The sequence below is a fragment of the Dromiciops gliroides genome, chromosome 1 (genome assembly GCF_019393635.1).
Source record: "Dromiciops gliroides isolate mDroGli1 chromosome 1, mDroGli1.pri, whole genome shotgun sequence".
In the NCBI taxonomy this organism is placed as follows: Eukaryota; Metazoa; Chordata; class Mammalia; order Microbiotheria; family Microbiotheriidae; genus Dromiciops; species Dromiciops gliroides.
Genome location: NC_057861.1, coordinates 616890475 through 616906040, shown reverse-complemented (window position 1 = coordinate 616906040; position 15566 = coordinate 616890475). Strand labels below are relative to the sequence as shown.

The 15566-nt window shown below is 38.8% G+C and overlaps 1 protein-coding gene across 1 annotated transcript; it reads left to right on the top strand.

Annotated features, from left to right (window-relative positions):
• Nucleotides 1–11204: 11204 nt before the first annotated feature.
• Nucleotides 11205–12128, top strand: LOC122734335 (olfactory receptor 13C7-like). Its single transcript, XM_043975086.1, has one exon. The coding sequence runs from the start codon at nucleotides 11205–11207 to the stop codon at nucleotides 12126–12128; it is 924 nt and encodes a 307-aa protein (XP_043831021.1).
• The last annotated feature ends 3438 nt before the right edge of the window (nucleotides 12129–15566 follow it).

Here is a 15566-nt window from a genome sequence, read left to right as displayed (position 1 = left end):
TAAGCAAAATAATACGATTATCTCAACAGATGCAGAAAAACTTTTGACAAAATACAGTCCTTATTCCTGTCAAAAACACTAGAAAGCATAGAAATAAAGGGAGCTTTCCTTAAAATTATAAGCAGTATCTACCTAAAACATCAGTAAGCACTATATGTAGTTGGTATAATTTTGAGATATTCCCAATAAGATCAGGGGTGAAACAGGGATATCCATTATCACCACTTTATTCAATATTCTACTAGAAATACTAGCTTTAGCAATAAGAAATGAACATTTGAAGGAATTAGAATAGGTAAGGAGGAATATAGTAACCTACTCCTTGATAAACCCAAAGACTCCAGCTTCTGGTATAAGGACTCACTATTTGACAAAAACTGCTGGGAAAACTAGAAGATAGTATGGCAGAAACTAGGCATAGACCAACATCTTGTTTTTGTATTTTAGATCTTTGAGCCAATTTTTATGAGCATTAGGTTTATTTACTGCCCAGATTAAAGAGATTACTCCACCCAATTGGGTGTGTGTGTTAATTCCTCCTTGAGGCAACTCTGATGAGATTAAGGTCTTTGAGCCTATTCTGATGAGTGTAAAATTCATTTACTGCCCTGCTCCTCCCCCATTTCTTCCCCCCTCTCCATAAACCCTTTACTGTTTCTTTCATGTGGGATTTCACCCTATGCTACCTCTGCCCTTCCCCCTCCTCCAGTGCATTCCTCTCACCCTTCAATTTTATCCTAAAGATGTCATCATGGGGCAGCTAGGTGACACAATGGACAAAGCATCCACCCTGGACCCAGGGGGATCCCAGCCAAAACCTGGCCTCAGACACAAAACAGTCACCCACTGCATGACCCCAGGTTTGTCCCTCAATTCCAATATTTTTATGGTTCTTTAGGGTCTTGTATTTGAAAGTCAAATTTTCCATTTAGTTCAGGTATTTTCATCATGAATACCTTAAAGTCTTCTTCTTCAATGAAGTCCCATTTTTCCCCTGAAAGATTATACTCAGTTTTGCTGGATAGGTGATTCTTGGTTGTAATCCCAATTCCTTTGCCCTCTGGAATATCATATTCCATGCCCTCTGGTCCTTTAATGTAGAAGCTGCTAGATCTTGTACTATCCTGACTGGGACTCCACAGTACTTGAAATCTTTATTTTTGGCAGCTTTCAATATTTTCTCCTTGACCTGAGAACTCTGGATTTTGGCTATAATATTCCTAGGAGTTTTCCTTTTGGGATCTCTTTCAGAAGGTGATTGGTGGCTTCTTTCTTCAGCTTCTGGAATCCCAGGGCAATTTTCCCTGACAATTTCTTGGAAGATGATGTCTAAGCTCTTTCCTTGATCATGGTTCTCAGGTAGACCAATAATTTTCAAATTATCTCTCCTGGCTCTATTTTCCAGATCAGCAATTTTCCCAAGAAGATATTTCACATTGCCCTCTATTTTTTTATTCATTTGGATTTGCTTTATTGTGTCTTGGTTTCTCACAAAGTCACTAGCTTCCATTTGTTGAATCCTAATTCTTAGGGAATTATTTTTATCAGAGAGCTTTTCCATTTGGCTTTTCAAGCTGTTGACTTTTTTCTCATGTCTTCACCCTTCTCATGCATCACCCTTATTTCTCTTTCCATTTTTTCCTCTACCTCTCTAACTTTATCTTCAAAGTCCTTTTTGAGCACCTCTATGGCCTAAGACCAATTCTTATTTTCCTTGGAAGCTTTAGATATAGGGGCTCTGACATTGACATCTTCCTCTGAGGGTGCACTTTGATCTTCCTGGTCACTAAAGAAACTTTCTATGGTCCTCACCCTTTTCTATCTGCTCATATTGCCTTTCTTTTACTTGACTTTTAGCTCCTTAAAGTATGGCACTGTTTCCAGGCTACACTATCCCAAGCTTCAGGAGGTCCCAGGTGGTATGATTTAAGGAGAATCAGGTTCTTCACTCACCTAGCCTGTTCCATAGTACATAGATGATCCCAGAGCAACTTGCTAATCAACCAGCTTTGTGTGTTGTGGTTGTCAGCTCTGATGAGCCTGTGCCCCTCCCCAACCTGGGCCACTGCTGCTCAAGCCTAAACTTCTGGTTCCCAGCAAGGGTGAAAACCCCAAGTTCTGCCTCAGTGCCAGCAGAGACCCCTGTAATTTCCCCTGCCCAGGGCTTAGCCCTCTCACCAGACTGTGAGCTTAGTTCCAGATTACACTGGTGCTGCAGCTGATTCAGAGGATCTGGGGAGGGGGGGGGAGGTCTCTTTCTCTGGTAAGGCCTTCCTGGGACTGGATCTGTGTCAGGGTGACTGTGGGGTTGGGCTCCACTCCTTTCTCAGCACAGCAGCTTCCTCCTTCTGACCTTCCAAGCTGTCCTTGGTTGGAAAATGATTTCAGAACATTCTTCTGTGGATTTTGCTGCTCCAGGAATTGTCCTATGGCATTATTTGGATGTTTTTTGGAGTGATTGTGTCATGAATTTGAGAGCTCACTCCATAGACCAACACCTTACACTATATAAAAAAATAAGGTCAAAATGGGTCCATGATTTAGACATAAAGGGTGATATCATAGGCAAATTAGGAGAGGAAAGAATGGTTTACCTCTTAGATCTATGGAGAGGAGAAGAATTTATGACCAAATAAGAGATTGAGAATATTATGGAATGCAAAATGAAACATTTTCTTTTTTTTTCTTTCTGGAAGTCTTCTAAATTATCTTAAGTTGGAAAATTGTGTCTCTATGTCATCTTGTAGGTTCTTTAATTCCAGAATCTGTTTAGAGGCTTGATTTAATGTTGTTCTGAGGGAAACATAGGAGAACTCAGGAAACTTCCTGGCTTCTCTCCACCATCTTGGCTCAGCCCCAAAGCACCTCTCCATTTAAGAAAAACTAAGGATTTATAAAGCATAGGAAAGCACTAATTATAGATGTGGAATTAGAAGATCTGAATTTGAATGAGGGGACAGGGTTTGATGCTAGTCCTGTGATCATGAAAATTTACAGTCTCAGTTTCCTTTTCTTCAAAATGGAGATAACAATACTTTACTACCTATTTCTTGGAAGTATTGTGTAAACATTACCTGATATAATTGAGATAACTTTCTTACTTGATTATTTCATTGCATAAGAGAAAATCCAAAGTGTGATTTCAAAAGCATATTTCAATTTACAGATTTCAGAGGGGTTCAGAACTTCCAAATTTCCAGGAATTCTAACTGCTGAATGGGGTGGAGTGGAGGGGGGGTGGGCAGGGAGGAAAGAGCAGACAAGTGTGAACCAGCTCAAAGCCTTTCAGAATTCCTGTAGCCTGAAATCTTAGCAATAGAAAACTAAACCTTGTTTAACATAAAATACACAGGGGCAGAGTCAAGATGGTGGAGGAGAGGCTGTGACTCCCACAAGCTCCAGATAAACCCATCCATTCACGCCCAAATAATGTAATTTAAAAAAAAAAAACCCAGAGCAGCCTAATGCACATAAGAACAGAGTGAGACTATTTTTCAGTAAAAGAGGTCACTTCCAGGGCAGCTAGGTAGCACAGTGGATAAAGCACCAGCCCTGGATTCAGGAGGACCTGAGTTCAAATCTGGCCTCTGATACTTGACACTTACTAGCTGTGTGATCCTGGGCAAGTCACTTAACCCCCATTGCCGGCCAAAAATTTTTAAAAAAAATTTTTTTAATAGGGCAATTCCAAACACCTACTGATCAGACTGAACAGCTCAGCATGCAGTCTGGACCCAGCCAGAAGTAAACAGTGCTTCCAGCACCCGTCAGAGTATTCAGCACCAGCAGCTTCTGAGGCTCTGATCATGGGCTGGTGATGGGGTTCGGCGGTAGGCTGGGGTGAAGTGGAGGCAGTCTCTGCTGGAGTTGGGGCAAAGTGCCCCTGGTCTGAACCAGTGGGTTGAATTGAGTGGTGGTGGCCCAGTGGGGGAGGGGCACAGGCACAGGCACACCAAGCTTCTGACCATAGAGAATCATAGTTCAATCAGACTTCTGTTTCCATGTCAAAGAGAAAGCAGCCATGGTTGTTCACAGGCCAGGCAGGCTGAGAAGAAGCCCAATCACCCCCTGGGCCACCCTGTAGCTTGAACAGTGTGTCCTGGAAGCAGTGCTACACTTTAAGAAGGAGTTAAAAGCCAAGAAATAGTGAGCCAGGATGAGTAAGCAGAAAAAGCAGAAGACCATCAAAAATTTCTTTGAGGGAAAGGTAGACCACAATATACCTTCAGAAGAAGAAGATAATAACAGGGTCAGAGCTCCAAAATTCAAAGCTTCCAAGAAAAATATGAATTGGTCTCAGGCCATGGAAGCACTCAAAAGGGACCTTGAAGAGAAAGTAGGAAAGATAAAAGGAAGATTTAGAGAGGTGGAGAAAAGATTGGAAAGAGAAATGAGAGCAATGAAGGAAAGTCATGAGAAAATAGTCAACAGTTTGAAAAGCCAAATGGGAAAAGAAATAGAAAAGCTCTCTCAAGAAAATAATTGCCTAAGAATTAGGATTGAACAAATGGAAGGTAGTGACCTTATGAGAAATCAAGACACAATAAAGCAAACCCAACTGAATAAAAAAATAGAGGGCGATATGAAATATCTCCTTGGAAAAACAGCTGACCTGGAAAACAGAGCCAGGAGAGAATTTGAAAATCATTGGACTACCAGAAAACCATGACCAAAATAAGAGCTTAAATACCATCCTCCAAGAGATTGTTAGGGGAAATTGTCCTGATATTCTGGAAGCAAAAGGCAAAATTGAAATTGAAAGAATTCACCGATCATCTCCTAAAGAGATCCCAAAAGGAAAACCTCTGGAAATATTATAGCCAAGTTCCAGAGCTCCCAGGTCAAGTAGAAAATATTGCAAGCATCTAGAAAAAAGGAATTCAAATACTGTGGAGCTCCAATAAGGCTAAAACAAGATCTAGCAGCATCTACATTAAAGGACCAGAGGGCATGGAATATGATATTCCAGAGGGCAAAGGAACTGGGACTACAGCCAAGAATCATGTACCCAGCAAAACTGTGTATACTCTTTCAGAGGAAAAAGTAGAACTTCAATGAAAAAAAGGACTTTCAGGCATTTGTGATGAAAAGACCTGAACTGAATAGAAACTTTGACTTTCTAATACAAGACTCTGGAGAAGCATAAAAAGATAAACAGGAAAAAGACTTCATGAGGGATATTAAAAGATCAAATGATTTACATTCCTACATGGGAAGATAATACTTCAAACTCATAAGAACTATCTCAGTACAGAATTCACAGAAGACACAGGTCTGAACTGAATATGAAGGGGTGATATCTGTAAAGCATTTGTGTTTTGTTCTTTGTGGGGCTGACAGGGTGGGGTGTCTTATGTCTGGGGCCGGATTCGCGCTTGGGGGCTCCTCGGTCCAGGGCTGGTGCTTTGTCCACAGTGCCATCTAACTAACCCATGATGACATTTTTAAAATAGGGTTGAGGTGTAGGAGGAATAGACTGGGGGAGGAAGAAGGGGAGAGATGGTCTGGGGAGAGGTAGTTCACATGAAGTAAACAAGAAAAAAGCTTATGGAGGAGAGTAGAAGAGGGGGAAGCAGTTGGGGAGTGAGTGAACCTTAATATCATCAGAATTGGCTCAAAGAAGGACTAACATACATACTCAAGTAGGTATAGTAATATATTTTTGCCCTGAGAGAGGGAAGGGAGATAAGGGGGGAGGGGAAGAGGGGAAGGAGGGAAGGGCAGATTGGGAGAGAGATCAGTAAAAAGCAAAACACTTTCAAGGAAGGTGAAGATGTTCTGCATTACTGCACAAGTATGACATATTGAATTGCTTGATTTCATAGGGAAGGTTGAGGAGGGAGGAAGAAAAATTTAGAACACAGAATTAGCTCAAAGACCTTAATCTCATCAGAGTGGGCTCAAGGATGGAATAACATTCACAACCAATTGGGAGGAGTAATCTATTTAACCCTACAGGAAAGTAGGAGGGTAAGAGGATAAGGAGGGAAGGGTGAAAAAAGGGAGTGCAGAATGGGGATGGGGACAGTCAGAAGTAAAACACTTCTGAGGAGGAATAGGTTAAAAGAATATAGAAAATAGAGTAAATATCATAGGAAGGGACTAGGATGGAGGGAAATAGTTATGATGATTGATTATAATGGCAAAAAGTGTGGTACCTACTTTGTTGGACTATTATGAAGAAAATTCTCTGTCAAGTTGAAGGTACTATATACAGGTTATGATGAACAAGATACTGTCAGAAAAACCTGGAAAGACCTAAATGAACTGAAACAGAATGAAATGTACTGTATACAAAGTAACAGCAATAGTGTAAGATGATCTTCTGGGAAGCATGTGATTATTTTCAGCAAGGCTATGATCCAATATAACCCTGAAGGACTCATGAAAATTGCAACCCATCTACAGAGAAAGAACTGATAGTATCTGAAAACAGATGGAAACACATTTTTTAAATTTTTTTTTCCTCTTTGACAATTCCTTAATCTGAAGTTTTGGGGGTTTTTACTGTTTTCTCTCACAACCTAGTTAATGTGAGAATGTTTTCCATGACTACTCATGTATAACTTATTTTGAATTGCTTGAGTTCTTCTGGGTTGGGGGTGGTAAGGGATGGAGGAAGAGAAGCTGGAACACAAAGTTTAAAAAATTGATGTCAAAATTTGTTTTTAACATATATTTTGGAAAATAAAATTCTATTCAATTTAAAAAAACAAATACACAGGAAATGTGACTTGTCAAGATAATAAGTCAAAAAGCATTTATTAAGCACCTACTGTGTGCTAGGCACAGTGCTAATGCTGGGGATCCAAAAACAAAAAAGGGTAAAAACAGTCACTGCTTTCAAGGAGCTGACCGTCTCTCAGGGCAGACAACAAGGAATTATGTACATAGCAAAGATAAATTGGAGTTAATTTTAGAAGGAAGAAACTAGAATTAAGGGAACACCAGAAATAGCACTAGTATTAAGATGAGCTAATCTCAACCATTACTAACTTTAAATCACTCATTGAACTGTATTTTAAATTATATGGTCTAAAGAAGAGGTTTTTTATTCTGAAATCTCTGAACTTGATATTTTTGTTAAATTTGATAACTATTTCAGCATGACTGATTTCCTTTGTAATCCTGTGTATTTTATTTTATGCATTTAAAAGTATTATTCTGTGAAGGGGTCCACAAGATTCACCAGACTGCCAAAGAGGTCCATGACAAAAAAAGGCTTTAGAACCCTACCCCATTTTTAAAAGATATGCCACAGAATAATATATAATTTGCAATCATATATAATATTTAAATATATTTTTAGTTCCTGAACAATTTAATCATGGAAGGGCCAAGAAAGACAACTTAAGAAACACTTTCCCTAAAACCTTATAAAAATCTTTCCATGAATGAGCAAATATAACAAACCATTTAATTAATACCAATCTATCTCCTAGGAGCAGTAACTTAGTATGAAGGAATAACTAAAGTACTGGAGAAAAATAGACCAATAACCAAGTGAGATTAATTGGGTCTCTGAGACACCATCCCTAAAGCACCGAAATGTTACTTTCTACATCCTCAGAACTTCAACTTTAAATTGTTCAGGGACTAAAGAACTCCCTAAGAGAATGAGAAGTTATAAATTAAGTATTCAAATGGCTAGTCCAAAGGAGTTTATTTTAAAGTAGTCAAGGTATGGTGAATATAATCATGGAATTATCAGGCATCATTTATTTCATAATGATACATAGTTTTAATTTTTTGGACAGGAAACATTCATACAGACTTTTCATGACCTTAATGGGATCTGTGTTTTATCTGAGTAGCCTGAAGAAAATGGTTAGCAACCTATCCCATGGCTAGTATTTATCCTAGTAATGTTCTGTGTGATAAAAGTATTGTGCAGCCATGGGCTATATTCATAGTGGTTACTAAATTTCCCTTCCCTATAGCTTTGTTCCATCATGAATTATCCTAGTTTGTTGTGGACCCTGGGCCTATGAGTCCATAAGCCCATGTTAATTGTCATGGCTGCATTTTTAATCCAACAATTATCACCCTCAGCAAACATACTCTCCTATTTTATCTCTTTAGGCAAAACCAATGTGAACAGAAGCAGCTCTTCCTGACAACCACACATGCTCTTGCTTTACCTGGAAGATTACAGTAGCTATCTCTTGTCCTAAGTGGATTGGGAATTGAGGTGAGAAATTTGGATTCAAGGCTTTTTTTTTAAAGAACTGTATTGTCTCAATTTAAAAAAAAAAAAAGAATTCCTTTCTACAATCTTCTTGAATAAGTGAACAATTAGCTCCAAATTTAAATCTCTGAGGATGAGGAATGCACTTCGCATTGAGGCAACTCATCCCATTTCTGGATAGATCTAATAATTTATCATTATTAATTATGAATGATAATGATGATAATAATAACAACAGTGGCTAATAGTAACATATCTGATCACACAATTTTCTTGATAACCCTATGATGAAGATGATCCCCAGGGGATCTTCTCTCCAAACTGTCTTTTCTGCTTCATTTTATAGTACTCCCCCTATGTATGCTCTATGTTCCACTCAAACTGGTTAGTCATAGGGTTATAGATCTACAACTAGAAGAAACCTTGGAGGTGGCCTAGTCCAATCCCTTTATTTTATAGCTGAGGAAACTGAGGGTCGGAGAGGCTGTTACTTACCCATTTTTATTGTGATTCAGTCATCTTTGTTGTGTCTGACTTTTAGTGACCCCATTTGGAGTATTCTTGGCAAAGATACTGGAGCAGTTTGCCATTTCCTTCTCCAGCTCAATTTACAGATGAGGAAACTGAGGCAAATAGAGTTAAGTGACTTGTCTGAGGTCCCACAGTTAGCAAATGTTTGAGGATAGATTTAAACTTAGTCTTCCAGATTCCAGACCCTGTACTCTATCTACTTCACCACCTAGGTAGGAAGTAAGTAAAAGAGATGGAATCTAAACCCAGGTCCTCTGAATCCACAGCAAGATGTTTTTCTTCTCCCTATTAAGCCTCCCCTAATGTGTATTGTAGTCGCCCTTAATGGAGTGCCAGGATTTCAATCCAGGTCTTTTTGACTCATAGTCAGGCATTCCTTCTAATACATCAAACTGCCACTGTTTTAAGAAGTCTCCATTTTACAACCCAGGTGAATGAGCACTGAATGTGGTAGAAGGGGGGGGAGGGGGATGTACACAGAAGTATGGTTTGGAAACAGGTTACTCAGAGGCCTGATTCTGGGAAAGAAGAAACAAAAGCTTACCTATAAGAACCCAGGATCCTAATGGCAGAGCCCATGTTCTTATGGGAGGAGGATAAGGAGGTCAGCCTGAGTACAAAAAGAATGCTATGAAAAATGAATAAGACATGATCCCTGGTAATAAGGTACTTATAAGTAATCTAGTTAGGGAAATAAGACATTCATACAAAAACAAAAACAATAAATTATACAAAACAGAATGTAATAAGTCTCAGCAGAAAGTAGAAACATCATTATTAGAGATACAGATAAAGAATAGTCTTTCAGAATAATGACACATTACTATTCATTGGAGGAGGTGGGTAGGAAACCTTCATTGAGGAACTGGCACTGAACTGAGCCTTAAATGACAAATGGGATTTAGAAGGGCAACAACGGAGATGGGAGAAGAGAATGTTCAGGGATTGGGGAGAGAAATTCCAAAAGGAGGGAAAAACAACATGAGCAAAGTTTCAGATGTGGGAAAGAAGATGTCCCTACATCCATAAAAGAATGAAGGTGAATAGTCATATGTAGGCTCCTGGAGAGCAAGAACTTTTTTTTAATTTCAAACATCTAACATAGTACCTTGTATATAGTATTTAATAAATGCTTATTGAATTGAATTGGGTCATAGGAGACAATAATAAAAAGATAGGTTTAGGAGGGAGAAAGAAAAATTTGGAACTCAAAATTTTGTAAAAATGAATGCTAAATCTTTTCCTTACATATAATTGAAAAAAAGTAAAATGCTATTTTTTCGGGGGGAAATGAGGGTTAAGTGACTTGCCCAAGGTCACACAGCTAGTAAGTGTCAAGTGTCTAAATCCGGATTTGAACTCAGGTCCTTCTGAATCTAGGGCCGGTGCTTTATCCACTGTACCACCTAGCTGCCCTGTAAAATACTATTTTAAAAAATAAATAAATAAATAGTAAAAAGAAAGGTGTAATTCTAGGTTGCAGGAGGTCTCTGATGCCTGACTTTATTCAGAAGGCAGTGGGATATCACTGACAGTTTATGAAGTGGGTTGGTGGTAAGGTAGAAATAATAAATATATTTCTCAAATGCAATTACACATATAATAAGTTTGGGGAAAAGACACAGATATGATAGTGAATGATGTAAAACAGAATATATAGAGAATCATAAACTATAATCATAAAATAGAGAAAAAAGGAAAAAGTTTAGCATCCAAAGTCTGGATGCTCAGAATTGCAAGGGTGTTTCAGGCCATTAACATCACTGATCATACAGGAGGAGAAAGTTGAGGTAAAGTACATTCAGTTCAGGTCCTTTTAACAAACTAAAATCATGATTTCTCCTTTTTCTTTACAGAGACAGAGCTCACTTTCCTAAAGAGATAATGTGGAATTCTGTCAATGGTTCTTAACAGTCTCATGCCTGCCATTCCTAGGGATGGAAAAATGGTAAATCTGTATTGCCCAATGGAAATAAATACATGTGCAGCCAAAAGGACATTATAATGACTGTTGCCAGTCATTTTCTAAAACCCAAATTATACTTTCTTGCCCCCCATATTATTTCTCCTCCTCTTCCCACTAAACTTAATCATTTAGTAGTATATAGCAGCTGCCATCCACCAATAATAAGCAAGTGAACTTAGAGAAAGATTGAAAACACCTAAACATTTAACAATATGATTGGAGACAATCAGTATTTACTTCACAATTTCACTGCATTCATAGAAGTATTAGTACTAGGGGCTAAGGCAGCATCAGGTAAAACAGAAGAATCATCTTGTAGGGTTAAACTGTAGCTTAAAACATGTCCTTGAATTTCAGATAAAAATCATTTCTGTAACGTTAAATGGAGATGTGAAATGCAACTAGAAAGTTCGTCCCTGTTTTATACATCTACTTAATAGTGCAGGGAGCAGTGAGTATTTGAATTTACTCTGTGCTTCTCCAAGTAGCTAATACTAAAAATAAAAGAGGAATAAGAGAATGAATGGGGCAAATAAGACTGTTGTGCTGGAATTTATTCTGCTGGGGCTTTCTAAGCATCACAATTTTGAGATTGTTCTCTTTGTGTTGTGCCTGGGGATATATTTGGTCATTTTAGTAGGAAACTCCTCTCTCATTTTATTGAGTATTCTGGATTCCAACCTTCACACCCCCATGTATTTCTTCCTCAGTAACCTCTCCTTCATGGACATCTTTGGTACATCCTCTTTTGTACCTTTAATGTTGGTCAATTTCCTATCAGTCAGAAAAACCATATCTTTTTCTGGATGTGCATTACAAATGTACCTAACTCTTGCTCTGGGAACAACAGAATGTGTGCTGCTGGCCATGATGGCCTATGACCGGTATGTGGCCATCTGCAATCCCCTGAGATATACAATCATCATGAATATGAGAGTCTGCGTGCAGTTGGCAGCCCTGAGCTGGATAGTTGGGAGTATAAATTCATTGCTTCAGACAATTCTTGCATTGAGGCTTTCCTTCTGTGGAAATAATATCATCGATCATTTTTTTTGTGAAATCTTGGCTGTCCTGAAACTGGCCTGTGTGGACATTTCCCTCAATGCTTTTGTCATGATGGCAGCAGTTGTGCTGGTCACACTGACTCCAGTGCTCCTCATTTTCATCTCCTATGTGTTCATCCTTGCCACCATTCTGAGACTCAACTCAGCTGAAGGGAGGAAAAAAGCCTTCTCCACCTGTTCAGCACATCTGACTGTGGTCATCATATTCTATGGCACCATTCTCTTCATGTACTCAAAACCCAAGGCCAAGGACCCAGATTCGGACAAATTGATTGCCTTATTCTATGGCGCAGTGACTTCCATGCTGAATCCTATTATCTACAGTCTAAGGAACAAGGAGGTAAAGGCAGCAGTGAGAAAGGTGATGTTCTCTCAATAAAACATGAATCATATACCATCATTTTCATTGTAGACATTAAATATAAGAAAATTGTGCAGTATATATTTGGGAGTCAATGACTAGCAGCCTTAATTTTGTTAGTCTATGAGCTCAAAAATTTGCTTTTTAAAATATTTTTACTTTCAGTACTGTAACTCTTGGTTCACTAGTGTAGGTTGTATATTTGTTCCTTAATAGATTTGCACAGTGAACTAGAAATTTGCTTCATGGTGTGTGTGTACACAGATATGTATAGGTATGGATGTGTGCATATATATGTATGTGTATGTGTATGCATTATTCAGTCATGTCCAACTCTTCACGACCCCATTTGGGGTTTTCCTGGCAAAGATACTGGAGTGGTTTGCCATTTTCTTCTTCAGCTCATTTTACAGATGAAGAAACAGTCAAACAGGGTTAAGTGACTTGCCCAGGGTCACATAGCTAGACAGTGTCTGAAGCCGGGTTTGAACTCACAAAGATAAATCTTCCTGATTCCAGGCCCTGTGCTCTATCCACTGTGCCACCTAGCTGCCCCACATATATGGATATAGATATAGATACAGGTATGATAGATATAGAGATGTGTGTATAAATACACACAGACACATACATATATACATATTCATCAGGGGCTCACTATACCAATGTGTTGTCTTTATTCTCAAGGCATCAAATATTTGAAGAATTGTGATAGGAAAGAGAAATGAGACTAATTCTGTTTGGCCCCAGTGGGCAGAACCAAGAAGGTAGAGGTAGCTGAGACACAGACTCTTACTCAGTATAAGGAAAAATTCCCTCATTATTGGGGCTGTCCAAAATTTAAATGGGCTGACCTGGAATATAATGAGTTCTTCTCTTCATGTCTTTGAGCAAAATCTGAATGAACATTTTTGGGGGTGGTTGTAGAGATTTTTGATCAGGTAAAGACAAGTTAGCTGGCTTTTAGAATCATTTATAATTTGGAGATTTTGTGATTTTCTTATACTCAGGGATGTGCTGGTTAATGTTTATCAACTGGCTAAAAACAGTAAGCACAACAAACATTTAGGTTTAATCTGTATTAGTCACTCTTTGATCAACACTTTCTTAAGGCTAGAAAATCAAGTACAAATGAATCCCTGGTTTGTAGCATTTGCTGATTTCCCAGGTGTAAAGCTCACACTGAAAATTTTACTATTTACTCTTGTAACCTGACACAGGCTAACTCCAGAACACCTTTGCTCATACCTTACATGCACACTTCCTCTTCTGGTCAGAACTGACCTCAGTGGCATCCTGTATACCCCATTTTGCACGTAAGTCATCATGGAAAATATACTTCATCTGCTTAAGAATATCATGCACACATTCCATTGACTTGTCACTTGATTCTCTAGAGTCAATACCACTAATTGATATTTTTGCATTTGAGCATCAAGTACTTAAAGAAAAATATCAGACCTGTCTGCAAAGATGTTTAAAAGGAAGGCAGGAGATTATGAGTCCCTTCTCTTTTCCATGTGAAAATTGGTTAAAACTGGATCTACCATCCACTGGCAAGTTTTATATTCATATTCCAGCACTTCTGCCCACCACTTGAGTACTTCTATAATTTAAGGCCACCTCCTCCAGACAAATGGAGAATCACATTGAAATAGAAATTGAGGGTTAGAAAAGACCTCAGTAGTCATATCATCCAAAATTTATCTGAATGAAATTCCCACAAAAATATGCTGTACCTGAGAAGTAGTCATTGACAGTATGTTTTGAGGGAATTTCTTTCAGATAAACTTTGGATTATAAGACTACTGAGGCCTTTCCAAAAACATACTGTACCTGAAAAGTAGGCACTTCATCTAAGGGCAGTGAGGTGGCACAGCGGATAGAATGAAAGGCCTGGAGTCAGGAATACACATCTTTCTGAGTTCAAACCTGACTTCAGACACTTACTAGCTCTGTGACTCTGGGCAAGTCACTTAACCCTGTTTGCCTCAGTTTCCTCTTCTGTAAAATGAGCTGGAGAAGGAAATGGCAAACCACTCCAGTATCTTTGCCAAGAAAACCTCAGATGGGGTCACAAAAAGTCAGACATGACTTAAACAACTCAACAACAGCAATAGTCGTCTAACCTCTACTCAAAGACCTACAATGAGAAGGAAATCTCTACCTCTTGAGTCAGTCAATTCCACTTTCGTATAGCTCTAATTAAGACTTGAAAGGGATATATCACACCACAACAACCATTCTGCTTCCTTTATTCTCTTTTCTTCACAGCCTGGTCCCAACCTATCCTTCCAGGCTCTCTGAACATTGACTCCTCCCCTCTTGCACTCTGCAGTTCGGCTAAGCTGACCCTTCTTTCTTTTCCTCACAAAAAAAAGCCCACTTGATCCCCAAATGTTTGCGCTGCCAGTCGCACACAGCTGAAAGGAATTGCTTCATTATTTCCACCTCAAAGTCTTTTACTTCTTTGAAGTTGAAGCCCAAGTGTCAACTTCTACATGAACCCTTTCCTGATCCTCCCTAATGTTAAGGGTTAAAATTCTAGCTAGTCTGTCTAAAATATCTAATGAGTGGTCGCCAATAAATTATAAGCTTTAGCAAGAGTTAGACTTTTAAGCATTTATTAAGGAGAATAAGAATTTGGTAAAGAGAGAGAGAAAGGCCTAGATTCCTATCTATTAAAGGGAGAGCACATTTCTAGCTCCGCTCTCCGCCAGAGTCCAGAGGAAAGAGCGCGAGACTGAGCGCCAGTCTCTTCCTTCCTCCTCCCACTAGCCCGCGTCACTTCCTGACTCCTGGTCTTGCCCTCAAAGACCTTCCCTTCATGGGCAGAACTCCTCTACAGTAAGTATCCAGCAGGTGGCGTTATTCCAATCGTTACAGTTCTCTTCCTTCCTCCTCCCACTAGTCCGCGTCACTTCCTGATACCAAAGACAAGACTCCTGGTCTTGCCCTCAAAGACCTTCCCTTCATGGGCAGAACTCCTCTACAGTAAGTATCCAGCAGGTGGCGTTATTCCAATCGTTACACTAAGGACCAGCACCTTCCTTCTCAAACTATCTTGTTTTTAACTACTTTGTATAGACTTGTATTTACACACTTTATATTTGTATTTTAGACTTCTATTTACACACTTCATATTTGTATTTTACATATTTATATATGCATTTGTTGTCTCCCCTTTTTGGATACTTGCCTTGCAAACAGATACTATTCTATTGACAAAGGCATTTAACAAATGATTTTTGATTGATTGAGTTGTCTTGATGGTGACACAGGCCTCGAAGCATTTGGGACATTACTATTTGGTAACAAAAGAAGTGTTTTTGGAAAGAAAATATGGTGTTTTGTTTGAAATTTTGGCATTTTTTCCAATTAAATGTAAAGATAATTTTCAACATTTATTTTTATAAAATTTTGAGTTCCAAATTTTTCTCCCTCCCTCTCCTCCTC